The 27,645-nt window shown below is 35.7% G+C and overlaps 2 protein-coding genes across 2 annotated transcripts in view; one reads left to right on the top strand and one right to left on the bottom strand.

Moving 5' to 3' along the window:
• Nucleotides 1-224: 224 nt before the first annotated feature.
• On the bottom strand, nucleotides 225-17,708 carry LOC116300307 (beta-arrestin-1). Its single transcript, XM_031709145.2, has 19 exons — nucleotides 17,334-17,708; nucleotides 17,017-17,047; nucleotides 12,251-12,311; nucleotides 11,907-11,954; nucleotides 9,992-10,019; nucleotides 9,224-9,281; nucleotides 8,365-8,475; nucleotides 7,888-7,947; nucleotides 7,472-7,539; nucleotides 7,026-7,086; nucleotides 6,520-6,594; nucleotides 5,934-6,018; nucleotides 5,674-5,746; nucleotides 4,846-4,921; nucleotides 4,186-4,253; nucleotides 3,502-3,585; nucleotides 3,171-3,277; nucleotides 2,642-2,702; nucleotides 225-2,424 (listed from the first exon to the last, which is right to left on the bottom strand). Exons 1-19 carry the CDS (start codon nucleotides 17,390-17,392, stop codon nucleotides 2,328-2,330), a joined length of 1,311 nt encoding a protein of 436 aa, XP_031565005.1. The 5' UTR covers nucleotides 17,393-17,708; the 3' UTR covers nucleotides 225-2,327.
• Nucleotides 16,765-27,645, top strand: part of LOC116300305 (DNA-dependent ATPase/E3 ubiquitin-protein ligase HLTF) — a 48,464-nt gene continuing 37,583 nt past the window's right edge. Inside the window, exon 1 of the mRNA XM_089028314.1 lies at nucleotides 16,765-17,081. The gene's annotated coding sequence lies outside the window, so the exon portion shown is untranslated. The remainder of the gene's footprint in view (nucleotides 17,082-27,645) is intronic.

Below are 27,645 nucleotides of genomic sequence, written 5' to 3'. Positions count from 1 at the left end.
GGCATTAATGAACCACCTCAGGGAGAAGGATGGCATTAATGAACCACCTCAGGGAGAAGGATGGCATTAATGAACCACCTCAGGAAGAAGGATGACATTAACAACCTCACCATTACTTAATGCACCATGTCCTACTGAGGGAGAAGAAGGGTAATATGTTGGGACGACCTAACCTTCATTTCTTCCTCAAATTGCAAATCTGTTTCCGCTAATTTAAACAACCCTTTTTCTTCAAACAATACTTCATTTATTATTATACTCATCCATATTACTCTTTGTTACTAAGAGGAATTAGTTTGCTTTTTTAAATGGTATACTGTATTGATACTGGCACCTGAATAGCTCCCTTCACATTTAGCATCCATGTAAGTTAATTACCGTTTTTGTACGCGGACAGACCTAATACAATACTTGGGTAAAGCTCCACCTTAGCTCAACAAAAGCTTAACTAACAGAACTGACATCGATTCTGTTTGTCGTGAAATACATGAATGCTTTTTTCAATGTTTTTCGGTGAAGTGTTTTTTTTGGTCGACTGTGTTACCGGCGTTTACATTGTTACGCGGCCACCCCAGACACAAATCACGACGTGCACTTTGCAATAGACTGCCGTCAATCAAACACGTTGACGTCATTTACACGCGTTTGGATCGGCCCGGATAGGCCCGGTGAGTGTCTCATAATAGTTGTAAACAATCGACCGAAGTTTTGACGCCTTTTGAATCACACGCGTGTAAATGGCGTCAACGTGTTTGATTGACGGCAGTCTATTGCAAAGTGCACGTCGCAATTTGTGTCTGGGGTGGCCGCGTAGCAATGCAAACGCCGGTAAGTTCCAATGCCTCACATTGAAACTGAACGTAAGAAGAGCTTTTTCAACTGCAGGTTAAACTATTTTTAACAGTTTACTTGCACAGACCCGAGTGTTTATCTGTTATCGAATCTAAAATTATTTCTATATGAATAACGATTTATAATTTAGAACAATATTAATTAACTTCTTAAATCATTTTAGAATTTTAATATTTTTAAAGGTATGAGGATGGTCATGAGATTCATGAGAATAGCAGATTGCAGACGTTTTAGGCCTCCTGGCACGAGAATTTCGCTTCTATGGATGTTTCAATCACTGCACTTATTTTTGCGCCAGTAGTGTAATAGACCTTTTTTAGCTTGGGCATAATGTTTTTTTCATTTCAGAGCACCTGTCATTCTCTTGAGATTAAGATTCTTTGTTTGAGTCGTATCAAACAAAGAAATAATACTCAAGGGAATGACACGTGGTCTGATATAGGCAAACATTACGCCCATTCTTATCTTCCCTTAGAGGAAATTGAAATGCGAAAAACTTTACTGCTAGGAAGGGGCATCGGTAAGCACTTTGTACCTGAATGGAGTACAAAAATGACGGACGAAAGGATTTGAACCAAAGAAAAAGCGTTAAATTCAAAAGGCAAAGTAGCTAAGCGCCCTGGAGGTCCTAAAACATCTACTTCTGCAACTTCAGACACTGCAATTCATTTCTTGGCTCACTGCACGGGAATCACACGACTGGTATTCAATAGGATTATCATACTTATAATCTTAAAACTTGTAATGACAAAGCTTTATATAGAATAAAGTCTCGTGAAATACTTTTAACTTTGATAGCTTGTTTTTATATATGAACTTAGAATTGAACCGCAATGACTAAATGTTACTTTAGACCTAACTTCAGGAGTTTGGTAGAGATGTATTCAAGCGAACTACCAACTTAGACTTGTCAGATAGAGATACTTGTATAGTTGTCTAGAGCTGTTGGTGGCTGTATGGGTCGAGTGATGACGAAAGTTTAGGTTGTTAACTAAATCAAAAAAAATGTACGAACTGGTAACCTTTTTATCGTCCAATAACTGACGACTCGAGTCATTCTGATCTCCTGGGTAATTATTCTACATACCATCTTTGTGCATGCTGAAACGCTTGGTACTTTTCTAACAAGGTCATTATGGTCACGAAGCAAACATACTTATGAAACGACACTTATCTTCTCGAACTGTAGAATAGAGAGCTAGTGTTACATAATACAAGGGTTAAAATTAGCTGAATGAGTTAACATAGTCGTCGATTTCAACACTACCAGATGCAAATGAAGTTTCCTTTTCTTACTCCTAAACGAAAAATTTAACCTCTTACAATAACTGTAAAATTTAAAAAAACCATCGTTGATTAATTGCCAGTCGTTACTCGCAGACACTAATTCCATCAAAACACCTCATGTATTTACGTGCATAGCTAGCGTGAAAAAAACGATCACTCAAAACGATCAGTCAGCGGTAATCTTGGGTTTACGCATCTGCTGACTCGGTAAGATCAGTCCCCTTTAGTCTCAGACGCGCAAAATCTTCGAAAATCAAATCATCCTTATCGTGTTTGTCTGGACCGCTAAAAAAAGAAGAGAAAAACATAATCAGAAATGACAGTAGATAGTATGGGTAGGGCGACATAGACTTTTCCATACGTCGCTTCCCTTCATGAGAATAAAAAGGACATGGCCGCCAAGTTGGCTGATATATCAAAAAAGACCAAATCTTTCGTTAAACTCAACCAACAAGATGGCTATGACGTCATACGTGTATGCATTCCAAGAATAACGACTTACTCTGTATCAAAGTCTATCAAGTTATGATCAATTGCCGCGGATGCTTCAGAATTTTCTCCACCTATGGGCAAAAAATGCTTCGATTAATATATACCACACAAAGAGAAAGTTTCGAATAACTTCACAGTAGATCTGTGCCGTGTAATGCCGCGAGCGTAAATGTGCCGTGTTCCAGCACTATTACTCTAGTGGATTAGCAATATTATCGCGTGCTGTAGGTGATGCCATTACTGAGCTTCTCAATCACACGCGCGGAATCGTCTTCGCCAGGAAGTAGGTTTTGGTGGACGTCAATCAAGCCGTTTTCATGACATTCCATAGGCACGTGCCCTTGAAAGCTTTGTGTTTCCCGACAATGTCATGGAAAGATTTGCGCCAAAAGCCTATTTTATCAAGACGGCAAATTGTATGCTATTGCGCAAGTAATTGGAAAGCACTGTAATTCCGTAGCGCAAGATATCAGAGTGCCTTGATGTTTCACAGTCATACGAAAACCACTTTATTAAATCAAATACAAGAGAATACGTACCGGCAGCAGCTTGTTCGTTTGGAGGTTTGGATGGTGTGGGTGGTGGGGTAGGTTCTTCAATAGGCTTGGGATGCGTAAGCATAAATGGTAATTCCAATGTCAAGTCCCTGCAGGAATACCAATCAAGAAATATCATTTAAAAAAGACAATAAAATATCAAACAATATCTTTGACTTGGGTGTTGGTTTGTCGTATTTTATTGTTGATGGCTTAGATTTGACAGCCTTGAAAGGCTATAACATTTTGTTCTCTTATATTTCTCATTTGCTTTGACGAATTTGTAACTAAACAAATACTAAATAAATGAAGTCTAGCTTTTGCCAATACGTACCCTCCATACGCCACGATAATGCGCACTTTGACTTTGTATTGTACTATGATACCAAGATTCTCTTTTGGTATATTAGGGTCAAGTCTGTGTAGAAAACATATGTCAAAGTATCTTACTAGAGACTTTGTATTGTAGAAAAACACCAAGTATATGAGAGGGTTAAAAGGAAGTGTGCGAAGGCTGATGAAGAAGATTACCCTGGGTGCCCCATTCCTCCTTGAGCCTCTGGGGAACAAAGGGTAGAAGGGGATAGCAGGAGGTATATGATACCGTAGCGATGCATATATGGGGTAAGGGGGGGTTGCCCCATTCCTCCTCGAGCCTCTGAAACACAGGGTAGAAGAGGATACGAGGTATATGATACAGTAGCGATGCATCAAGTGATTACCCACCCCACTCTTCATACATTAATAAATAACAAGATATATAAATAGGGAATGAAAGAGCTTTATTGGCATCTTTACCTTGGGCATAACCCTTTACTATTACAGACTACGTGTCATTCCCTAGAGTATCATGCCTTTGTTTAACGCTTGCACATCAGAAGACAAATGAATATGGATACAACTCAAGTAAAGAATCTTATTCTGAAGAGAATGACACATGGTCTAAAATGGAAAAACACTTCGTCCAAGGTAATGACTGGAAGTCTATACTACTGAATGATATGCAGAATATACGCACGTGGTCGATGAGGCTAGGTTTGTGTCTTCATGTTTAAGTTTGCCATCCAATGCAAGTCCTCTCTTGTCCTGCAAAGAAATTCGAAAATTGATCAAATTCAATCATTCTTTCCTAAATTGTCATCAAATCTTTTTTCATCGTAATTTTCTCTTCTTTACTTTGCTTTTGTTTACGACCAGCGAACTGCACGTAGCATTTTCTCTGGAACGTATCTCGCAACGGCATGGAGCATTGCAGCGTGTAACCTACAGCGCAATTTGAAAAATGCCGTGAGACAAGTGGCAGCGATCGTTGCGAAAAGTACAATTCGTTTCTACTTTTGGCAACGATTGCGTCTCCCTTGCACTGTGTAAGCACTCTTGCAGCTTGTGCCGCAACTGACGTGTTGTGAGACAAGTTACAGAGAAAATTGCTCCACGTAATCGTGCCTTAAGTCATTTTATGGTCATTTTCATGGTTACTTCAGTTAGCTCGTACCAAATTATGTTTATCATTACGTGTTAATATGCGTGATGTAATTGTGATACTAGAAAAACTATTGTCAATTTCCCAAAAAGATCCAAAGGGCGAGTTAGCCACAGAAAAACATTTAACTGGAATGACTTTTTGTTACTATCGTTTATTGACAATTTATTGTGATACCACTAAAGACATACTTACTCTGTTATCATCTAGAAGAGGAGTCAGGCAATAAACTTTGGATAGAGTACCACTCTGACCAACTGGGAAACCATCCCTAGAGCACAATAAAGCCACATCAAAAAGTACATTTATAAATGATAAAAACGGTCAAAACGTTTCATATTTAGCGATCAAAACGACCAACGGAAAGAGCGGGCGCTCGTTGACGTCAGCTTTATCTGACTGTCCTCTTATTGATGATAAAAAATAACCAATCAGCGCGCGAGAAATTTGTAAGTTATTGTAAAAAAGTGCATTTATAAATGACAAAGCAAAGCGTAGCAGTTGATTCAATGTCATTGATTTTTGCAAAAGAAAGACTGACAGTATAGGAATTATTGATTATTTGTCTCTAGCTGAAAGAAAATCATAAACAATAGGATAGGATGACCTTCCGAATATCGGTCGGATGCTTCAACCACTGAGCTACTGGAAAGACTGAGAACCTCGTAAGGTTCTGTGTGTGAGAGATTTTGCACGAACATAAGACAGTACCAATGTTGAATGGCAGTAACAGTTTTTAAAATGAAATCATTTTATACGAAAAATTGACTTCCTCATGCAGTAAAGAGATCCAATTTTTTCCATCCAATATGTTATGACTTACATCACGTGATGGTCAGCAAAACATTGATTCTGTTGTTCTAATGTTGTGAACATACGAACACTTTTTGAGATCTTCATGGATCCACCCATGTAATCAATACAACCAGACACTTACAAAATACGGCCCTAAACTGCCTGCAAAGCGAAAGAGGTTACTTGATGCACAGGATTAAGAGAAAGGACGACACAATGTCTACTTACTCAGATTCTAGCACTGCTACTGGACATTTGTACTGAGCTGTTGAAAACAGACATATGTCTGCAAACTGTCGAACTGTAACAACAACAAAATATTTAGTATTGTAAATATCTCGACAATTGCAAGTCCAATAGTCTAAAGGCTGTCCAATATTCCTTCTAAAATGACCACGAGAAGCCTTCGTTTTTGCATCGGGCACATTACGAAAACCTCCGTGAACTAAATATGAGGTTAATGAACAGCAAATCATATATAATAATACCTGTTATTTTAACTTTCTTGCATGTCTTGGATGAACGATTAGACACGTGAATATTCACTGCTATAGTTTCTCCATGGTAGTATAACTAAACGAAAACCATAAGCATTACATGAGTCTCTTCATTGGCATCAATATGGTATAGATTAGTTTTACAAAAGTAAAAACCCAGACAACATGCGATGTGACACAATACCACGTCACCATAGAGATCTAGGGTCCTTACCATTTACCCTTAAAAACCGGAAATTCCATATGGAAAACAATTGGTATGCATCATTCCAATCAGAAAACTTGGTCTTGCGATTGAAGTAATCCAGTTCTTTTGGTAGACGCGTGTACCATTTTTCGAAAGTCAAAGTTTCCCGCTCTTTTCTTACCATTAGCGAATGAATTCCCAACCGGATGGTTTGTTTTAAATGGTAAGCACCCCCGTTCAGTCATTTCATTTTTTTTTTTTTGTGAAGTGAGGAGACAGTACCAATAACTTGTACGCCTCAATACTTCCTATAGTAGTGAGAGTCTTCTTTAAAAGTAAAACATAAAGAGGCGTGTTCTGCACCAGAATGTTAGGTAAGACACCACTTACTCCTTTGTCTAAGCTTGCTTCTACATGAAGAGGATATGAACTCATCATAAAATCCTTCTCTGCTTCAGCAAACGGCTGCAAAATGACAGGCAATTTCAAATTATCATTACATTACTTTGATCTCTTGCAGATACAGATAATACCACTATATTAATTTAATAAAATAATTTAATTAAATTAATTAGTTTTTAAAGCAAAAGACCGTTTAAGTGCAGGCTAATGAATTGTATAAGTACTTTTGGTAGGCTGGCTTTAGCCCCTCCCTATGGCAAACAGCAACACTTTTTGTGTGCCGCTAAGTTCGCGTTTATACTGTTTAGTTCCCCAATTTATGTCATCTACTTGCTTTAGCTGGAATTGGCTCTTGCCGGTTGAATACATTTGGTGTTTAAGGAGAAGAAATCAGACTACCGTCACTCTACTTCAGATTCAAGCTAGCTAGATAGCTATCTTAGTTATTCCCTGTAAATATTAAGCAATACACAACTCAAGTAATAAATATTTACCTGAGGCTGTGGTCTCTCTGGTGCGTAAGTTAGTTTACGTATTGCAAGTCGAACTGTGTCCCTATCATCAGGAAACAATGTTTAAAAAATTGAAGCAAACTAACGATTTTGGCATAAGTGTTATGCAGCTTTTCAGGGGTCTTTTATCACTTTATTTATGTCCTTTGTCTGTGTATGTGGTGGTGGGGGGTGGGGGTGATGTTCAAAGATGTTACTGACTGAGTTTACCCATGCAGGGTTAGGTTGAGCTCTTTCCAGAGACCCATGGCCAGGTTCGACATGGTATACACCTGTTCACTATATCATGGGAGAAGAGGGTGGGTGGAGGGGTGATGTTCACAGGTGCAGGTGTAACTGTCTGCGTTCACTCATGCAGAGTTAGGTTGAGCTCTTTCCTGAGACCCATCCCCTGGTCTGGCAGGGTATACTGTTAATTATATCATTACCTTTTGTGTGGTTTCTCCTCCGCAGATTCCGAGACGTAAGTCTTTAGTTCATAATCAACCCCACAAGGCTGTAGATAAAGCAAACAGTTTTCTTAGATATTTATGTTCAAGAGGGAATATTTATTTTTTACTCTAGAAGACTGCTAGTTCAATGTGCCAATGGATCTTCATAAACAACTTTTTTCATGGCTTCCCAAAGTCTGTTCAATTCAAAACAGAAAGGTTGGATCCCATGTATAAAAGGACGCCACAAACGATTCCTACATATTCAAGTCTGGCCCTTCACAAACTGGGTTTGGTATTAGAAATATACTACTCTTCTCCGCACGAGTAGGTACACTTATAACACTTGGTGTAAACTTGGTAACACTTATTAAACACTTAAGTGAAACACTTAAGTGTGAAGTTTGCCCTACCTTTCCTGTGTCTCCTGGTGCTGGTTGTAGAGTGACAGAAGAGGGTGAGCCTGGGGGAAGCTGAAGAAACAATCAATCATTCACCTTAGTTATAGATAGAACACTGGAGAACACCTTTTATTATCTAACTATTTAAATCAGAGTACTAATAAAGCAGGAGAAAGCCTGGAGCAAGTAGAAATATCCTGCAATATTCGTACTCGGGGTTATCTTGTTCAGTAAAACACTGGTTTTGAAAACTAGCTCAAAGAAAAAATGTTTTTGAAGCCTTCCTAATTTTAGGTAAAAAAGTAAGCTCAGTTGGATAATATATAACTTATTAGATATTTTAAGATTGAATATGAGTGGACATTTTTTCTTGTTTCGTATTTTGTAGAGAAGCAGACTCAAAAAATATCCACCTGTATTCTGCCCTAAGATGTCTAATAAGATCTATATCCTAAAAAAAAGCAAGACAATATAATTTATTTTCCTTACGTCAAATTTAAATGGATAAGCATTAGAACCAAGCTTCTTGAGCAATCGCTCTTGTAATCTTGTCATCGGCTTTTGATCTTCTGGTTTGGGTGGATAAACTTGGACTGTTGCCTGAATAAATGGATTTCCTTTGATTACCGATAAATTATCACCATCATCATCACCATCATCATTATTACATCACTATTCTATCCTGTTCCATCCTATTCCAGGGGCCGCAGAGGGGGCTAGGCAGGGGGGCTACAGCCCCCCCCCCCTCTTTTTCCCCTTTCCCCTACTAGTCTCTCATATTTTCCAATCTTAGCCCCCCCCCCCCCCCTTTAGAGTGTTTCACAGCCCCTGTATTCTGTTTCATCTAATGTCATCCATCTCATTCAGTTCATCAATTAACCTCATTCCGTGCAATTTCAATCACACAATTCATGTATTTCATATACACCTACTTGCAAGAAGTTTGTCATACAAGAATAGAACATTAGTAATTTAGTGAGAAAGGAATACATTAAATGACAAAAGAAAAGGTTCAGCTTCAGTGATCTTCTTTTGTTTTTTAATATAATTCCTATCCCACTAAATTACTAATGTTCTATTTTCGTATAACAACGTTCTTGCAAGTAGTTGTATCTTTAAATTTCATTCAATAATCTAATTGCTTATCAAACCATCTATCTTATTTCCACTCAAATCATTAAACACAGTGCTATCTATTCGATTTAATTACTGTACACCTTATTACGAAAAATTTAAATCCATCATGTCAAGAAAATCATCTGTACAACTAAGTTGTGTGTGACTGTGAATGGCAGCTAAAACTGTAGGAAAAAATAATGTAGTGTTGACGATTCCAGGTAAAACTTACCAAGAATAAATCCTTCCTGAATGTAAGACCAAGTACATCCAAGTCTTCTCTTCCATATCTAAAATCATTTGCAACATAAATATAATGATTTTGCAGCAGAATAGTCAACAGGTAAATACAATGTCTCTTCTAGAACACCATTGGTCGACCAGAATGATTGAAATGAGAGTGGCTTTTTAAGTTAAACCATATCCTTTATTCTTATTAGTTTTCAGCTCCAAAGGGGGGTGGCTACAGAATCAACCCTGACCCACAAAATGAAGCCTAGAAGCCCTGTAGCTAGAAACAAAAACAGCTTTTGTATAACAGATAAAAACAGCAAAGCATCAGACTACTGTATAAATAATTATAATATTTTAAAAGTGATGTGACCATCCTGCTTTGATGGCAATTATGCACCTCAAAGTTATTTTATAAAATATTCCCCTCATATCAAAATGGCTTTAGACCATCGAACATTATAAAATAACAACTGTTAGAAATCTCACATTCTGACTGACACACGGCACGCGCACACACTTTCATTTGTCTCATTCCTATCTAAAATTGTAATTTGTATCTTATGAAAGAAATAAAAATTTGCAGTTATGAAGCACTTGGGGATTGGCAGAACACTGGAGAAAAGTCAAGAAGCACTCCAATATGCATCATGCTTCTCCTAAAACTTCTTTCGTGTCTTGCCAACCCCAGCATGCATGTACAGTCTACTTTGTTTTACTCATCAAGCGTACCACAGGTAAACTATGATGTTTATGTATACATTTTTACCTGAATGCAGCCAAAACATGTGCATACACTGTAACCAAAGACAAAATATATTAGAACAAATAATTTGGGTGTGTCATATTGATTTTTTTTAATATAAAAAATTAGACATTTCCCTCATTATGATCTGCCATCACTTGAATAATGTTTTTTTAAATGATTTACCGCAGAAGCATTTGTCTAGTAGCCATTAGGTACATGATTATAAACTAAGTTCAAATGTAAAGTGTCTTTGAACCAGTAATAATTAAGTCAAAAAACTATACAATATCCAAATGAAACGCTTTCATGAAACATTCAAAGCACACCACAAAAAATATTCTGGTTGTTAAAAATTCCTGGAATAAGGCTATTATTTTGCCAGTCTAAACTCCTTACCACAGCTAATCCATCCTTCAATATAGCCAAGGTGTTTTAAGCCGCCGTTATGTATGTGAACATGTGCTTTGCTTTGAATATTGATTATTATGGATAACCATTATCAGTGTATGTGGTTTTTGTGGCCTCTGTTCATTAAACGATTCACTATATGTTGCAACTATAATAGACTTATTCCACCAAAATTACACCTAAATACAGTGAGTATTGTATTTCAAAATAGCACATGCTCTTTTGGGTTGCAAACATAGGCTTTATAAGAAAATTTTTCTCCAGTCAGATTATTAGTGAGTAATAAATCATTCAAATAATACCAGATACTTTTTTGATGGTTTTTTATGTATGTATGGGCTCATCATAATATTGCATAACTCCTAAAAATAGCTATGCCATCAACTAAACAGCTTTTTATATGTGATAAACTCTATACTGTACATTGGCCTCTTAGATAAGAGTATTGAAGTCAAGTCATAATCCATCAAAATCAAGTCATAATCCATCTAGAAATAATGAAGAATGAAGGCAGCCATTTACATACAGTGTAGAACACATACAGGAATGATAGCACAAAATATAGCTTGATAGCAAAAAATACAGAACATATACAGGGCAAGGAAAGGAATGATGGAAGCATGGCTGGTGTGCTTGCTAATGTAACACTTCTCCCCAATGCCAACCCAGTTTAATTCCTGTCAGGCTTGGTGTTTTATGTATGTGAGTAGAGTTGTTTGTTGGTTCTCTCCTGTGTTTTGAAAGTTTTTCCTGGTCTCCTGTTTTCCTTCCTCCACAAAATCCAACTTCCAAATTTCAATTTGGTCAGGAATTGATGTCCTGATTGGAAACAAGCCTGCATGCTTTATCTAATATGTCCTCTTTAAAACAAGGCATTTCTACTTTTTTGTAAATTTAATTCTCTTAGTGAGATTTCAAACTTTTAGTCTTCTTGAAGTCAACTCAACTTGATATGGTGTGCAATCATTAGACAGCAAATTAATATTAACAAAAGGAGGAATTAATTAACATGCAACAGTGAATTTTTGATGTTATCCTTTAATTAATAGTGTTTTGCTACTTAAGTTCCTAATTAAGTAAACCCGACTTAATGGCTTTTCAGTTTGACATCAAATATTCGCAAGTATAGGATGATTAAATTAATCCTTGTTAGTCAAATTTTTCTCTGCTTTATTTCTAAATATCTTAGTTTTGTATAAGAATAATATTAGCAACTGATCCAATCAAAATTATTATGATATATTTTTTTTAATTTCATTAAAGTACCCTTTTCATTATAAATTATTTACGGTACAATGTTACTCAAAAAGGGCATTTTTCTAAAAGCCCTTGTTGACTAAGGTCATTGAATTTAATTTTTTGGTATAAAACACATTTACTTTTTAGGAGTGAATGTCTGTTAAAAAAACAAGAAGTATATGATATAAATATATGTAAAAAAAAGATTCCAGTGACAGCTGACAAGCACATTAAAAAGCAAACAGGCTGGCACAGGCCATAACATGTACATCCAGTGTCAAATATTTACCTTTTTTGCCATCTTTGACATACTCTGGGTCAACAAGAACAACACCATCTGCAAAGACAATATATTTCCCTAACTGAGATATGCAAAATATATACAGTACATGAAAATTTTCCTGTAGTCTGACTCTACAAAAACGTTTTTTAAATTTATTGATACACTGAAACAACCACTTGTAACTGGATGGTCAAAGCCAGGGTACGGCTAGCAACTGATCAAATTGGATTGTAGCAAACTTTTGCCAGAAATATATCGTTATACATCAAATTTATACATTAATATTTGTCACACATGTATTTGGGATTCATGCTTCACTGTAGAATTTGGTTTTACTGCACCGTACTTACCAACAGGGTCGATATGTTCAATATGATCTATAAAATCTCGTTTGCCAAGATATGTCGTTATCTGAAAGGTTAAGAGCACTCCATTAATTCATATTCAACCAACCAAACTAACATTCAAAAGTAAACTTTGGTGTTTTAACTTCAATTAAATATTTGCTCACAGTGCAAACACAATTGTCATTGCTAAGTACATTAATGTCAAACATGGTCTAGAGCAGTATATTGCTGGGGGAAAACATTATGCAGCTATTGTATCATTCTGTACTATAGCTCTACATAAATACTATACTATAGCTACATAAATACTATACTATAGCTAGCTATATATATATAACTAGGTCTTTTGATTCGATCAAGATGACAAAAAATAGGAATGCATTTTGAAGTTATGGCTTAAAAGTAGCTCATATTAATGTGGTTTAAGTAAGTACTATACACTTCCCAATTAAAAAAAATAACAACACAACACTCATTTGTGTACACAGTTTAAAGTACATTAGTGCGTAGCAGACTCCTTATTTTGGTAAAGTGAGCTCAAAACTATCATGTCTTAAAGAACAAGCAACAATTCAGTGTAAAAGGGTGGTTGGATTTCAAGCATAGGGCTGGTGTGGGCTTTATAAAGGACAAGGAAAGGGCGGAAGGGGACAGGGGTTTTATTAAGGGTCAGGGACTGGAGAATGCTACAGTAAATAGGCAAAATCTGCCAGCTTAAACTACCATTTATGGCATAGTAATTTGTAAAATGTTAACTAAGACTCTCTGGATAGTTCATGACCTTTTCAGCCTATCATTTCCAAACTTAATGAAGCCAGCCTGGGGGAGTTGAATAGTTGTGTCTTTTTGTAGTAAATAAAGCCTTAGAAAAGGAATATTGTGTAGTTTCAAAAATTATCCATACCCCCCTCACAGAGGAATTTTTTTAAGACACCCCCCTACCCCCCTGAAATTCCAATTTTCTTCCAAACTCTGTAATTTTTGTTCTTTCTCTAACCCCCCTACTCTTCGGAAATTCCAAATTCCTCTGTGGGGTGGGTATGGATGATTTCTGGAACTACACATTCCAGAACCCAGCATGCTGAGCTGCAACTCTACCCTGGCTATGCCTTGACTGGGCAAATATTATTATCTAATAAGGAAGGCATGTATTTGGGCATCATCTTAAAAATGACCATTAGAGTAGAGTAATCAATATCAAATATTCTACAGTATGTTGCTTGATTATAAAACGCCTGTAAAATGGAGGGTAACTGCTCTTGCCTTCCACTCCTTATACAACTAATTGCAAGAATGTTGTCTAAATCAAATTAGCGAAATGCTAAGATCCTAAATTAGGAGAAATTTGTTCAAAATATTGATCTTGGCACTGGCACTGCATTACAAATTGCTCAGGAGAGCTATTATTTTACTGCTAAACGTATTGGTAGAAGGGTATATATTGCTAACAAATTCTAATTTGCAATTTGCTTTTTTATATAAGTTAGCAACCTTCTTGCAATTAGGTCTATCTTATGCATAATATTAGACATTTATTTCAAAGGACTCAATTTGTCCTCATATCTAATATAACTGCATAATGAAAAAGTCTATTTCAACCAGCCATGAAACAACCTCTGGCTGACCTAAGTCAGGCTATGGCAAATACACAGAACAAATTGGAATTTAGTGTGCTGAGTTTTACAAGTGGAGGGGGAAAAACCATGAGAAAAAGCACTTGAATTAAGGGAGAGACCCAACAAACAACAAACTCTACTCACAAGTGATGTTAAGTACATGAACAGAAAAGGAGAACTTTTACAATTAAATGAGAATAAATAAATGAAAAATTACTTGAACCCAGCCTGCTTTTCTCCCCCAGTCCATCTATGTAACATCTATTCCCATAATAATTATTTAATATCCAAATGAGGGCTGAAGAAACAACAGAATTTGAAGGCAGAGAGTTAACTAAAAACCGGGCTTAAAATAATGGACTGTACGTAAGTTGCTGGTCATGACCACCAGCCAAGTTAATTTTAGCTCGGTCATACCCATTTCTGGTTTGGCATTATTGGTCAAAATGATCAGCAAGGCAAAGAATTGAAAATTTTGAATTCTGGCGCGACACTGTTCAATGACCAACCATTATTTTAAGCCCTGTAGGAAGTAAATGCAGTGCTTACTAATGAATATTAAACAAATGCTTCATTTTATTTAGCTTCTGATCATTGAAATGTTAGCTATTTAGCATATATATTGTCAAAACTAAGTAAGTATTTCAGATGTTAAAGTGGATAAAACATAAATCAAAAACAATAACCATCAAAAGATATGTAAACATACACATATAAAAATAATTGAAATTTTAAAATACTAAGAAATGGGATAAATCATGTTTCAATTTTTAAATGTTTTGGAGTGCTAAATATTCTATGTCCAAAAAAAACAGTTATATTTAGAAGCATTGCAATGAATTTTTCATGAGATAAATGGGTTTTAGCAGTCGATTTTAAAGCAGAGTTAGAAAATTAGTTGAAAATAATGATAGCTTTTAACCAATCAATTTGCCTTATTTTGCAATCCTATGTTATATATTCATAAATAATTAAAATCTTCCTTAGGGGAGAATATATTTTCCAAAGAAGTGAAATTAAACAAGCTATGTCATTTACATACGTCTACTAATTTTGATAACTAAATGTCTCAAGTAAACCTAAACATTTTTTTTAAAATTTTAGCCCCATAAGCTAAGTATACCATGTAGGAAATAAATTGTACTTATTATTATATTATAAAATATACTTATCTAGTCTGAAGACAAACATTAAGGTTAGTAATAACTATTTTTCAAGAGTCCTATAATATAGAAAAGGGTATAAATTATTCAGCTTTACGTGTGAGTTACCTTAAAAATAATAATAATCCCAAAATTTATACCCACCAAATATGAACTGAATATAGCTATGATATCAGCCACATTTCACTATTTAAATAAATATTATGCTAAGTACAATTTCAGAGTGAAAGCTGCTTGTTTGTAGTCTTCCTGCATCTTGAAAGTATTATTTTTTCTCTGGGTTGTTATTCTCATATTTTTCCTTCTCCACACAAATAAACATTTTAAAATTCAAATACCCAATTCAAGTCGAGGATCTGGGAAAACAACAATGTAATCATAACTTTTGTTTTGTTTCCCTAAAGCCTTGACTTAGATTAGTTTGTGCTTCATCACTCAACCAGGATGAGACTATTGCATCCCATATTTTTCATTCCAAAGAAAAACAACTTTTTTACTGTATATTAATAAGGCTAAGATAATTAATTGTCGTCAAACTCAGATATAAATAATGAGCTTCTCTTACATCAAGTAAAAAAAATATTCAGTTTATAGTTTAAATAGATTCCTACCATTATCACAGCTTATTTTCACACTGGTAAATAATACATCAAAATGACAATAATTAATAAATAAAAACTACAAATTCATTGAAAAATTAAACTTGACAAATTATTAATGTAGAAAGGAATCTGATAATAAAGTTCATATCTGATATAAAATTTTATAATTTTTTGCTTATCTCAAACTAAGGTGAATTCCAAAGACCTTCAAGGCAAAATAAAGATCTTCACATTATGGATAACAGAAGAGTTATATATAGCTTACTTGATATGGAATAATTCTCCAATTTGTGAAGGCATATTTCAAGATAGTACTCAAGATACTATGACTTATTCCTATGACAACGTTAAAAGTAAAATTTGTAAGATATAAAAAATATTTGTGCCAAGTCAATTAGAATAATTATTTTCTTCACATACAATATGCACTTTGGAAGATAAAAAGTAATATATTTACATTTTGAGTCCTTTCTTTGATAATGAAAAAATTTGGTGTTGGTTTCTGTAATGATTGAAAATCAAGTGAAATTTAAATTTCATTTTTTAGTGAGGGAGGTATTTTCCATATCCCCACCGCCACAGAAACAGAGAACAAAGACCACTTGAAAAGGCAGGCAGAAAATTAACAAAAAATGCACAATAACGAGAAATATAAATAAGAGCGAAAAGAGGTCGAATTTTTTTTAAAAATCAAGCAATTCCAAATGATATACATCTAAGGGTAATAATTATGGATTTTGCACATTCATGATGGGTGGACCAGAAATTTGCATAACATTTCCATATCGGTATAGCCCCTTGGGACGAATGATAATAGCTTATAAAACAAGCTTGTACACAAGACTTGAAATATAAGAAGCTTTATGAGACAAAAGATTTCATACCAGCCACATTTAAGGAAATATTTTGGCGGGTGTAGGATACAGAGGTCGCCAGATCATTGGCACAATATTGGGGAAAGATGTTATGGGATTTGGCGCTAAACATGATGGAAAATGATCGAACCTCGTAGCTAGGCGCTTGGCAAATCTTAGCATTAAAAATGAAAAAATATAACATAAAGAATTCGTGAACGCAGACACAACAACAATCGTTCAAAAAGAACCCTATTTTGCACGTGCAGGTGCTTATAAACACACACATATAAATATATACACTTAAAGCTATCTTGATGAAAATTTAAAATGTGGGCCAACGACAAAAATGATTGGATTTTTAGCTTGCACTTTTAGTATTGATGTAGGGCCTCGCAAAGTCATTCAAACGAGAAACGAAAGGAAGTGAGGGATAAAAATCGACACAAGCTTGCGATCTGATGCCAACACCCTAAGACTCTACTTGAATAATATTCCTGTAGAAGAAATATAAGCAGGAAACGAAAGGCTTACCTTGCCGCTTGGGGATGTCTTTTTAAAAACACTGCAAGGAAAGAAGAGCCATTTAGCGAAATTAGGTAAGTAATGCGTGAATCCCCAATTCATTTACAAATCTAGTCGGTCCACACAAATATTATACAATAGATTAAACATAAATTCGATGCAAGCTTTCGATAAGCCAGGGCTTGAAAAATTGGCTTTGTACAGTAAAAACAACGCCACAAGATCGAGATATTGTATCTCATACATTCTTAGTCTTGAATGCGCCACTTTGTGCCGATCATCAGTAAAATAAACACAACACTTTTATTGCATTTTGCTAGCCTTACCGAGTACCAGTTCGTTTTGCAGCCTCTTCCGACGGATTCTCCTTATCCTTACTTTCCATTTTCAGAACAGTTAGTTCTTTGCATCCAAATAGTGATAAACTGGAACCGTTTCAAGAGAAAGACCAACGAGCAAAGTGAACCGAAATCACCTCGGAGTTTAAGCGCGGCTTAATAATGTACAGGACAATCGTGCCACAAAGCCTATAAATATCAAACCACAACGATCCCTATATGAACTAGGAAATATCTTTACACACGAAGAAAGGCCGTCTTGCTGGAAAATATCAATTCATTGCTAACAAATCAAACATTCAATAGGGCCAAAATGCAGGGAGATACAGATAGTATAAAGCAAGAAGAACATGCGCACTAGATCCAGAGAGGTGTTGATGTTTAACTTGTGACGTCATATAGGTAATGTCTGCAGGTGTAAGATGTATGTAATGAATTGGGCAAAAAATACTAAAAGCTCATATATATTACTCGAGCCGTAAGGAAAACCTCGCTTTCCTTTTTTACCAGGCATCGTACTTTCAACGAGGGAAGGAAGTTTAGCTTTTGACTAGTTAGATTTAGCCTATTTTTCATGGAGTTCGTGTTAGACTGATAGAATGATGTCAGACCAACTTTCAGATTTAATTTTGTCATTTGGTGCAAAACAATGCCATAGGTCAAGGATTGGCTTTAAAAAAGTCTATTTCGTTAGACTACACAGCAAAATGGAATATATAGGATATTTATATGTATCTTGGTAGGGAGCCGTATGCAAGAAATGAAACTAAAATCATCCACACTTTTCCAACTATAATTAGCGATACTTTTATTCTACTCTGTAGGGTAAATCGTGGGAGTGGTTACTCCTTGTCGAAAGCCGCCAAAAACACGACAGGACGTACTTTTGCCTCATCACTTGCACTTCCGCACCGGCAGCGTTTATATTTGCTAAAGCGGCGCGTCCAACTTCGATTATTTTATATTATTTTTTTGTAGCACTTATGAGTAAAAAAATTCACTAAGTGATCATTTTGTGTGTACAATAAACAAGATTACCACCCCAACTCACCGGCCAGATATATTATTTGTATAATGTGTAAACATGAAGAGTTTGTATGTATAGCAAATTGATATTTTCATAAAGGAGGTAGTTTTTTAGAATTTTTAACCGTTATTGTTAGAATAGTCGTGAATTTTGAAATGTCTGATCAATTATTCATTCGCGAACAATATCAGTCAAAATTTGACTTTTATGTTTGTTTTCTTTGAAGGAAAAAAAAGTTAATGAAACACCAAAATGAATTCCAAAATAGAAGCTAGACAAAAGAAAAACCTCATATTTTTACGTATTTTTTTCCCTGTGACGTTTGCAATGTTAAATAATTATTGGCTTTTATACTAAACTAAACTAGCTAAGGTAATTATTCACGGAGAAGTCGTGAGCAAGCTTATTTCCATATTAACTTTGCACCTGCCATTGGGTCTAAACTTCACATAATGGCTCCCTAATAAAATAGATAAAAAAACTTTCATTATACGTCTAGACAGAAGGAAAATGCGAGAAAATCTTGTAGAGCGAGTGCGCCAGTGGGGACTTAGTAAATTAATATATACCGTGTCAAAAAATCGGGTGCCCCCATCCCCCCTCCCCCTCCCCCCCCCCCCAACCCCCCCCCCCCCCCCCCCCCAGCCTCCAATTGCGAATATAGAGAAAGTCTAAGGAACGAGAAGAGCATTCCAATGGATCCTTTTCAAAATTATCTTGAATGCGATGCTAACATGAAATACAACAAGAAAAAGAAAATCCGACGAAAGAAAGTTATTGTTAGCCTCGGTCCAAGATAATTGTGAGAAGGGCAGTACAAAGTGGTCATTGATCACACCTGGAGATTAACATCGAATGGGTCTAAAGTGCACGAATCGCTTGCGTAGTCATCCTGAAAAGCGCACTCGGAAATTGGAGGAGCGGACGAATTTTTTTTTCTTTTTAGAGATACGATGACACATAACAGATCTCCGGTGCGACCTGAAAGTCTTGTGTCCATAAAAGAGAAGTAAATAACGTGACGTCAATCTGGAGCGCCATTTTGTGAGGTGCGAACTGAGTTGTATATAGGTGTTGGAGAGAATGGCAGTAATTAATATGTATTTAAAAAAGACAGTAAGTATAAATAGTCATCGTGGAAGTGGACGCCATTTTGTACGCCTTCCATCAAGGTCTTTGTTCATATGTTTTGGAAAACGGAAATTACAATTAAAGGTGCATGTCCGTATGAAGACACTTTGATTACTGTTTGAGAACATTTTGATCTTCGTAAACTTTACGAAGAAGGCCAGATAAGTTTTCTATTTTTTTACTAATTACAAAAACCCCGTTACCCTGCCCTACATGTGATTGTATCGTTATCTGGATTCATTCTTAAAAATGCTACAATATGCAGATGGAAAGTGGTCTTCATTTAATCACAAAACATTTGCATGCTATTTTAAAGCAAAAGGAGATAGAGGAGTGGACCTTAAGCTTTTATGGGGGGTGCACGTGCACCCTGTGCTCCCCCCTGGTTACGGCCCTGGCATGTAGTCCTATCACCTATACAAATATTAATGAACTTCCTACCCCAGTCCATCCTCCTCTGGCCCTAACATGAGTCCCCAACACATTACAGACGAGAAGCGAAACTGCGATAAAGTGAAAGGATAATTAATAAGGCGTCTGATTTTAATCATCAAGTGATTTTAATCATTAACTGATCAATTTTCGTGTTTATATTAATAAGTTGATCAGTTATGATCAGAATGATTATCGTCTGTTAATAAACCCAGCTAATTCAAAATTCAAAATTCAACAGTCCTCTTAAAGGTATTAAAATTTCAAATGGTATTTATCAGTCGAAAAAATAATTTTCAAGTCAAGATAATTATTTATTTATGTCTTTTGTTCTCTCCTGTGCTTCGGGGCCTTTTTCTCCGGGTTCTAGCTCCGGTTTTCTTCCCTCCAGTTCTCCACAAAAATCAAATTCCAAATCCCAAAGTTAATCAGGAATCGAGGGCTAAGTTATCTTTCATACCCTCGCACAACAAGGCGTATTTAACTTTTATTGTAGTTGACTGTCTAATGCAATTGATGTAGGTTATGATGTTTGCTGTGTTTTTTTCTTTTTTTCATAGCTTTTTATGTAAGTAGAGGTTGTGTTTCGATTATATTTCCTGGAACAGAATAAAGTCGAGTTCACCTGTATAATATATAGTAGTCTTGAAATATAAAAAAACTATATAGTCACAAGCTTCAATATAAGCCATAATACTGAATTGCCTGAATGATTGTGTAATGATTGTATACACTTATTTCAATAAAGTTGGTCACTTGAAAAGCTATAAAGCTGAGACCGACAAGGATTATGGGTAGATACATTTTACATGTTTCAACCGCTTGATAAATGTTGATGGACTTGTGATCTTTTACCAGTTACAGTCTCACCTCTGAGCATCCTCAACTGCTGCAGTTTGTGTCAAAAGCTTTCCTTGTTGGATATGAAACATTTCCCCATGATTCTCAGCGATCACACCTTTCTAGGTTTTTGGTGACTAACTTTATTGAAATAAGTATATATGAGGCATCACGGTCCTTATAGTCCTAATCAAGAAGCTCAAAAACGAACCCTCTTTTCATAATAGGCCTACATATCTGTCAAGATGTCCAATAAAATTCTTATGTCTCTTATTATTATCATGTGCGAGATCATCTTTTCATTTTAGGATGTGAATAATCGCTATTTTGTATTCAGTATTTACAGTTAAATAATAGTAGCAAAAGCAAAATGTCTTACAAGTGGAATTAAAACTTGCTGCGTAAATTTATGCAAGAAAGACATGACATATGCTCTTATTAATTTCAAAGGGTGACATTTGGGAAAGGAAAGAAAAGGAATTAAAGAGGAGTTAGGAAAAATGGGAAAGAATCTAAACATAGTATACAAGTTTGTATGACAGTTATTGGGGACTGGTGACTAGTTACTCCGAAACGAGGCCAAAAAGGCCAAAAACTATACCCCAACCCCCCTCCCCAGAGTCATGGTCATCTCTCTCTCTCTCTATAAAACTTAGTTTTTTCATTATGAACTTTTCATTAAATGTTGTTAAATAATCCAAGGTTTCTAGGTCTGTCCTTGAAATTTCGATTCGAAAATCGTTGTCGCACCAAGAGCCTCAAGTAACAAGCCAAGGCTCCAGAGAACGTCGGTACTTTTAATTATAATTGATTTATTCATGGTTCATGCAAATGGCTATAGCTCTTCACTAATCATTATCTCAAGCAGCCTTGCTTTGAGCAATTTGTGAAGTCAATAAATGAAAATGCACCATGAATAAACTAATTACAGCTAAAAGTATCGGCGTTCTCTGCGGTCTTGGCTTGTTGCTTGAGCTTTTGGCGCGACAACGATTTCTGAAATAGGTGTATATACGCTGATGCATAAACGTATCCTGTGTGGAGAGTCTAACTTGAATAAATATTTTTTACAATATTAACTTACAAATTTCTGGCGCGCTGATTGTTTATTTTTTTATCATCAATAAGAGGACAGACAGATAAAGCTGACGTCAACGAGCGTGTGTTGGTTGTTTTGATCACTAAAAATGAGATGTTTTTATCGTTTTTGTTATTGTAAAGAACAAATAGATATCAGTTTTTATGTGACTGTCCTCTAATTGACGATAAATTTAACTGTAAATATATATCGGGGCTACGCCTCGTAGATCCACACTACTTTGACAACGTGATTACGCAATTTATCGTCAATAAGAGGACAAACACATAAAAAACTGACGTCTATTTGTTAAGAATACATAGCTGCTGTTCAGGTGGCGCATCATTCTACCAAAGAGCATGTCCAAAGACGTTAAGAATCAAGTTTTATAACTATTAATGCATCAGTCTTGGGAGTTTTCGAGGTGCCTCTTTTCTTCGGCAAAACCGTGACAAACTCAGTAAAAAGCATCCATCCATCCATCCCTCCCTCCCTCCCTCCCTCCCTCCCTCCCTCCCTCCTCCTCCCTCCCTCCCTCCCTCCCTCCCTCCCTCCCTCCATCCATCCATCCAACGATTACCGCGACGTAACTAAGAAAGCTATATTTGGCAAAAACTAATTCTCTATAAAATGCCATTTTGATACAAGAGACAAGAAACTCATCATTGGTTAACACTCCTTTTGAGTTGCGCTCAAAGCTACGAAGATTCTACGACATCAATCGCTTGGATGCCTTTCATTGCGCAAGGTATTGTTATGGGACGACCGCTCTCGGTACGAGCTCCGGGATCTTTATTCTACTCTCTGCGTTGAACTAATTACATGAGCTCTATTTATAATAATTCTATGACAGATGTCAGTCTCTAATCAATGTGATAATATCGTTGAATCATGATTGGCCAAAAGAAATAGTAAATTCCTGAGTGTGATATCTCAATAACGAGTAATACGAGTGAAAATCTTAGAACTAAACATAGTTTAAACTAAAGTTAATTTATGAATATATGGTAAGTGTATAGAAAGGTCTACGAGGAACACTTCTATAATAAGATTTAAAAGAATAGTGCTAAAATAACTAAGCAAAGGGGTAAAGAGCGTGTAGGGCGTAACCAGAGGTGTACATGCTAATGGGAGGAGCTAAGAGGTTTACTTGTAAATTCAAAGCATACCATTATCTAAACTTGTGCGTGATGGTAGCCTTACTGAAATCTTATATTGATATTTTTATATACCTAATTGATCGTTCTTTATCTTGTTTTCATACGATAAGAAATAGTAATTAGAAAACTGTTGTCTAGCTTAGTCTGTAATAACATTTTTCTCTCTCATAACAGTATAAATTGGTTGACGCGCCTTTGAAAACCATGCATTGCGTTTTGAATATGACTGCCCATGGGCTTCACTTTGATGACTATCATCCTTCGTACTTATGCAAATAACACTTGTTGTCCCTGATCTTTTAGTATTTAATACAGGCGCGGATACAAGATTTTCAAAAGGGGGGTGATTTTTATTGAATGAACAAGCGCCAAAGGTTGGAGCAATTATTGAGGTCCTTACATGATCTCTCAAGAATTTTCAAATTTGGCACCCACAGAAATGCAATTTCTAAAGCATTTAAAAAAGTTATAATATAATGTCATAGATGCCAATTCTGCTGTACATTTTGCGGACTTTGAAAATAGAACGCTGCATTATTACTCAAAATGGCGGACAAGAAAGCACTCGAAGTGAGCAACAGCATAGAAATTGCATGCTGGACTTATAGTCTGTGGCATCAATGTTAGATAAATTGACGTTTCAAATATTATTTCTCATCAATCATTTCCCTTTTGCACATTTCTCTCCCAAAAAACAACAGATAACAACTTAATTATGAATCGAAGACATAACTGCTCAGAAAAGAGAGGTGAAAATTCACCCAATTCACCCCCCTGGATCCGTCCCTATGATATTTCTTAGGAAAACTCAATATAAAATTGCTACTTTTGTCTTGGGTTACTTGATTACCTTAACTCTGTGTCTTCGATTTCAATCTGCGTCATTGTCTCAGGACAACTACTTGCAGCAGCGAAGGAGGGACTTTCCTGCTTCATTCTTTCCCTTGGCAACTGATTCGATTCTGGAAATGGAGGGCTATTGATGAAAAACTGCAGCCTGACCCAAAATATACATACGAAAAGCATTATCAAGAACTGCTTTGTGAGAAATTTAAAAGCTCTTGAATCACAAACACTTTTCAACACTGAACTCATGCATATTCTAAGCTCGTACTAGCTAATATAGTTTCTTGTCATATCCTGCAGATAGTTCCAACAAGGAACTATTTGATTTAACTAAAATAGTCTTTCTAAGTCTTTCTAAGTCTAATAAACTTTTACAAGTAAAAATATAATATTTCAATATTCTTGAAGAACTGTCGCCCTCTGACTCGAGTTAATAAAAAAACCTATATATATATATATATAGCTAGCTCCTCTAACTCTTTCCATCATGATCAGTTCTTCTCTGTTCAATTTCATTCAAGAAAACTGATTTCAATAGTGTACGAATAACTACTGGAAAAAATAGATGAGAAAACTCGGTATGCTTGATAAAATAATAATGAAGGGAGAATCAATAGGATGGTCTGGCAAAGAATGCTTCAAACTAAGTGAATTCATGCTTTCACAAGTTTCTAATGAAGCTCAATTAACTCTGAAAGCCTCTCAAATCATATTGAAGGTCTTAGTCAAACCTATTCATAGGGATGGCAGTAAAGATGTCGGTAAGATCACTACGAAACTTACATAAAAATGAAATTAATTCGCTCATCTACAACTGAACTTAGAACTGTAAGTCTTCATCCACAAACATGGCTGAGCCTTGCAGGCTGATTGCAGTATTTCTCAACCATGAAACGTTATTAAATTCTCCTTCAAAACCATCAATTCAGCTACAATACGTATAACAACCCAGTTTTTGCTTTTAAATCGCTCTAGTGAATTGTTCTCTGTAATGCTTTATGGTGCACCTTGAATCTTTATCAATGCAGCTCAAATCCTCAGCAATCAGTCACTCGGTACACCATCATCAGTGAAGAATAAGAGTAATGACCACCTTTGAGATTATTCACTCCGCCGTTAAATGGCTCTCAATAAGCTGGTAGAAATCTTACATTTTTGGCAAGAAAATTTACAGCATCGAAACTGCTCCCTGTCAGCCTTGGAACTGATTTCCAATGTATGGCCAAATTCAGTCTTCAAACAATGTGAAGATTCATTTTTAGGAGGAAAATTACGTAGGACAGCAAAACGCAGTAAATTTTATCAGCAAGAAAGACAACAGCACCAAGATACTGGCCAAACCTCTTACCCAGCTCTTATAACTCCCTCAAAAATTTATAGCTTTCTATAGCTGCTTAGTTTCATCTCAGCCAAACTGAACATTGAAACATGAATAAAAAATCTTCTGAAAATCCCCCATCCCATGTATCTTCAAGTTACAGCAACACCAGATATTTTGAATCAATAAAGTAAGGTAGAATACGAAGTGATTCAGTTTTACTCGAGTTAATACTCTGGAATTGATGACGAGAAAGCAATCGATGAAGGATTCACTATCTGATGGTCAGTGTTTTATGAAGAAGGGCTCCTTCAAGCATTTATCATAAAGGTTTAGATTCTATTACTTTTCCAGCGTAGTATTACACTCTGTTTGTTTGGAGTGGGACAAGCGAAATAAGTTAGCATACTCAGTTCTGAATGTTTTCTAGACTTTTCTCGACTATGTAGGAGTTTTTTGGCCGCTTAAACAGCTCAGATTTATTCTTATCAAGGGTCCTTCAAAGGCTGCCAGTATACACATTGAGGCCTCCCTAATAGTGAGACAAGTACTGAAGATTTATCCAAAATGCTGGTAGAGGAGCTGCTTTTTTTACCATATAATTCTGATCTGTTTTTGTATTGTTCAGTTATTGAGATTCATTCGGTACTGAGCTAAAGAAAAACTCTTTGTAGATACTTCAGATGTCTTCGATGGTACTAACTGCGACACATCCCCCTTCTTCAACGATAACACAGGTCTTCGAATTTAATTTGAATAGTTTTAAGAGGATAAAAGGGCGTTAATTACTCGACAAACCATGAAATAACTTGACCAGGAAATTCCTGGAAGAATTAAAATCAGGTTTTTTGATGGGGAATTTCAAAGACCCTTGAGAAGAGGTCTTCAAGTACCCAGTGAAAAAGACGAGACACTATGTAGCTCAGGTGACGTCTGATTGCAATTCAGCTCGTGCTAAAGCTATCTAGGGATAAGTAGTTCGTTCAGCTTGTCAGTCAGTATTTTCAGACCAATCTGCTCTAGTCAACTTTTTCTCATGGTGAGTTTCGTAAAGACATAACCGTAGCAAACGTACAGTGCTAAGCTGTTTGTAAGCTCAAACAAATAGCGATTGTACTTTTTGCATTGTACACATTTTGTACACATCAAATTAAAGATATTTCACTAAGTGTGCTCGTCAAAGACCTGAAATCCCTTATTACAGTTCTGATAAGTAATTATTTATTTACAACAGCCTGAGAAACTATTTGACTTGAACAATACTATCAAAATCACAGAGTTAGTTGGTAGTAACAGACTATGTGTTCTCGGGAAGAGCCTTTGGTGGACGTTCATGAATGCTGCATGAAAATTACTGATGATTACTGCTCAACACCTTTACGTTTCTACTTAAAAAATTAAAAATAACTGAATAAATTTTTGTAGCACGTATTTTTTTGCAGTTGTAGATAATGAATACACGTTACCATTGATATTTTATGAATCATTTATCACGATTCAAATAAAAATGCCAGTACATACCCGTAGTTGAAGGTCGACAGCAACAACTCTCTGAATCACACTAAGGACTTGGCAAAGCTGCTACGTTATAATATAGATAGTAAGACTGAGTTGACTAGTTTCTGGCAAAGAAATATAAATCAGCTTGAATCCTTGAAACTTGAAATCGATCTTGAAGAGAGCAGGAGAATACAATCATCAAACCGTCTCTGACGTACCACTTCATAAGTACTGAAAAGTCATAATAAAAACATGTTTATTTGATCAAAGCTTAAAGCGCAAGCTTGCGATGCCGTGTTATGCAGCTCTTTGCCTTTCCATACTTTTCATTACGATATGTACGATAACGCTTTTTAGATTTGTATATATAGGTGGCCCAAAATTGGCCCCTTTGTATCGATTGACCTAAATATATTCACTATCACCTATATATAGTTCTGGAAGTTACGAATATAAACTTTCTTTTCTTGAATGTGATGTTCACCAATGTAACAATGGCTCAGTGGATAACTGAGTGTTTGATTGAAAATTATAAAAGTTTTTGATGGAACGGTCGCATGAAAGAAGCATAAGCTGTTTACATTGATAACTCGTAATATAACTATAATAAGTAATATACAAGTATAACTAAGAACTGATATATAATAATAATAATAATTTTATTCTAGCGCATTACATAATATCTCAATGCTCTTACAATATAGAATAAATCAATAAATAGTGAATATATATATACACTGCAATAATAATAATAATTAGCTATTAAAATATAATTTTTAATTAACTACAAAAGTATAATTATTTATGCGTCAAATAGGAATATAATTATAACTAATAACTAATGTATAACTAATGTACACTAATACAACAGCAACTGTGAAAAATAGTATTCATACGACTTCATGTAATATCATTTCAAATAACTGGAGGGCAAGAATGGTGGTACAAACTGGTAAACTAAGTCCTTC

This window comes from Actinia tenebrosa, unplaced genomic scaffold, assembly GCF_029948245.1.
Source record: "Actinia tenebrosa isolate PJP-AT-01 unplaced genomic scaffold, QUT_ActTen_1.0 PGA_scaffold0__85_contigs__length_37466705, whole genome shotgun sequence".
In the NCBI taxonomy this organism is placed as follows: Eukaryota; Metazoa; Cnidaria; class Anthozoa; order Actiniaria; family Actiniidae; genus Actinia; species Actinia tenebrosa.
This window is presented reverse-complemented; position numbering and strand designations above follow the sequence as displayed.

Bases quoted from the DNA above. Each gene is read 5' to 3' on its own strand.
- LOC116300307 (XM_031709145.2), bottom strand. From the start codon at position 17,392: ATGGAAAGTAAGGATAAGGAGAATCCGTCGGAAGAGGCTGCAAAACGA. The intron at 17,048-17,333 runs GTAAGGCTAGCA...CTTTCCTTGCAG, and splicing joins GCAAAACGAACTGGTACTCG to TGTTTTTAAAAAGACATCCC. The intron at 2,703-3,170 runs GTACGTATTCTC...TTTTGCCCATAG, and splicing joins AAACGAACAAGCTGCTGCCG to GTGGAGAAAATTCTGAAGCA.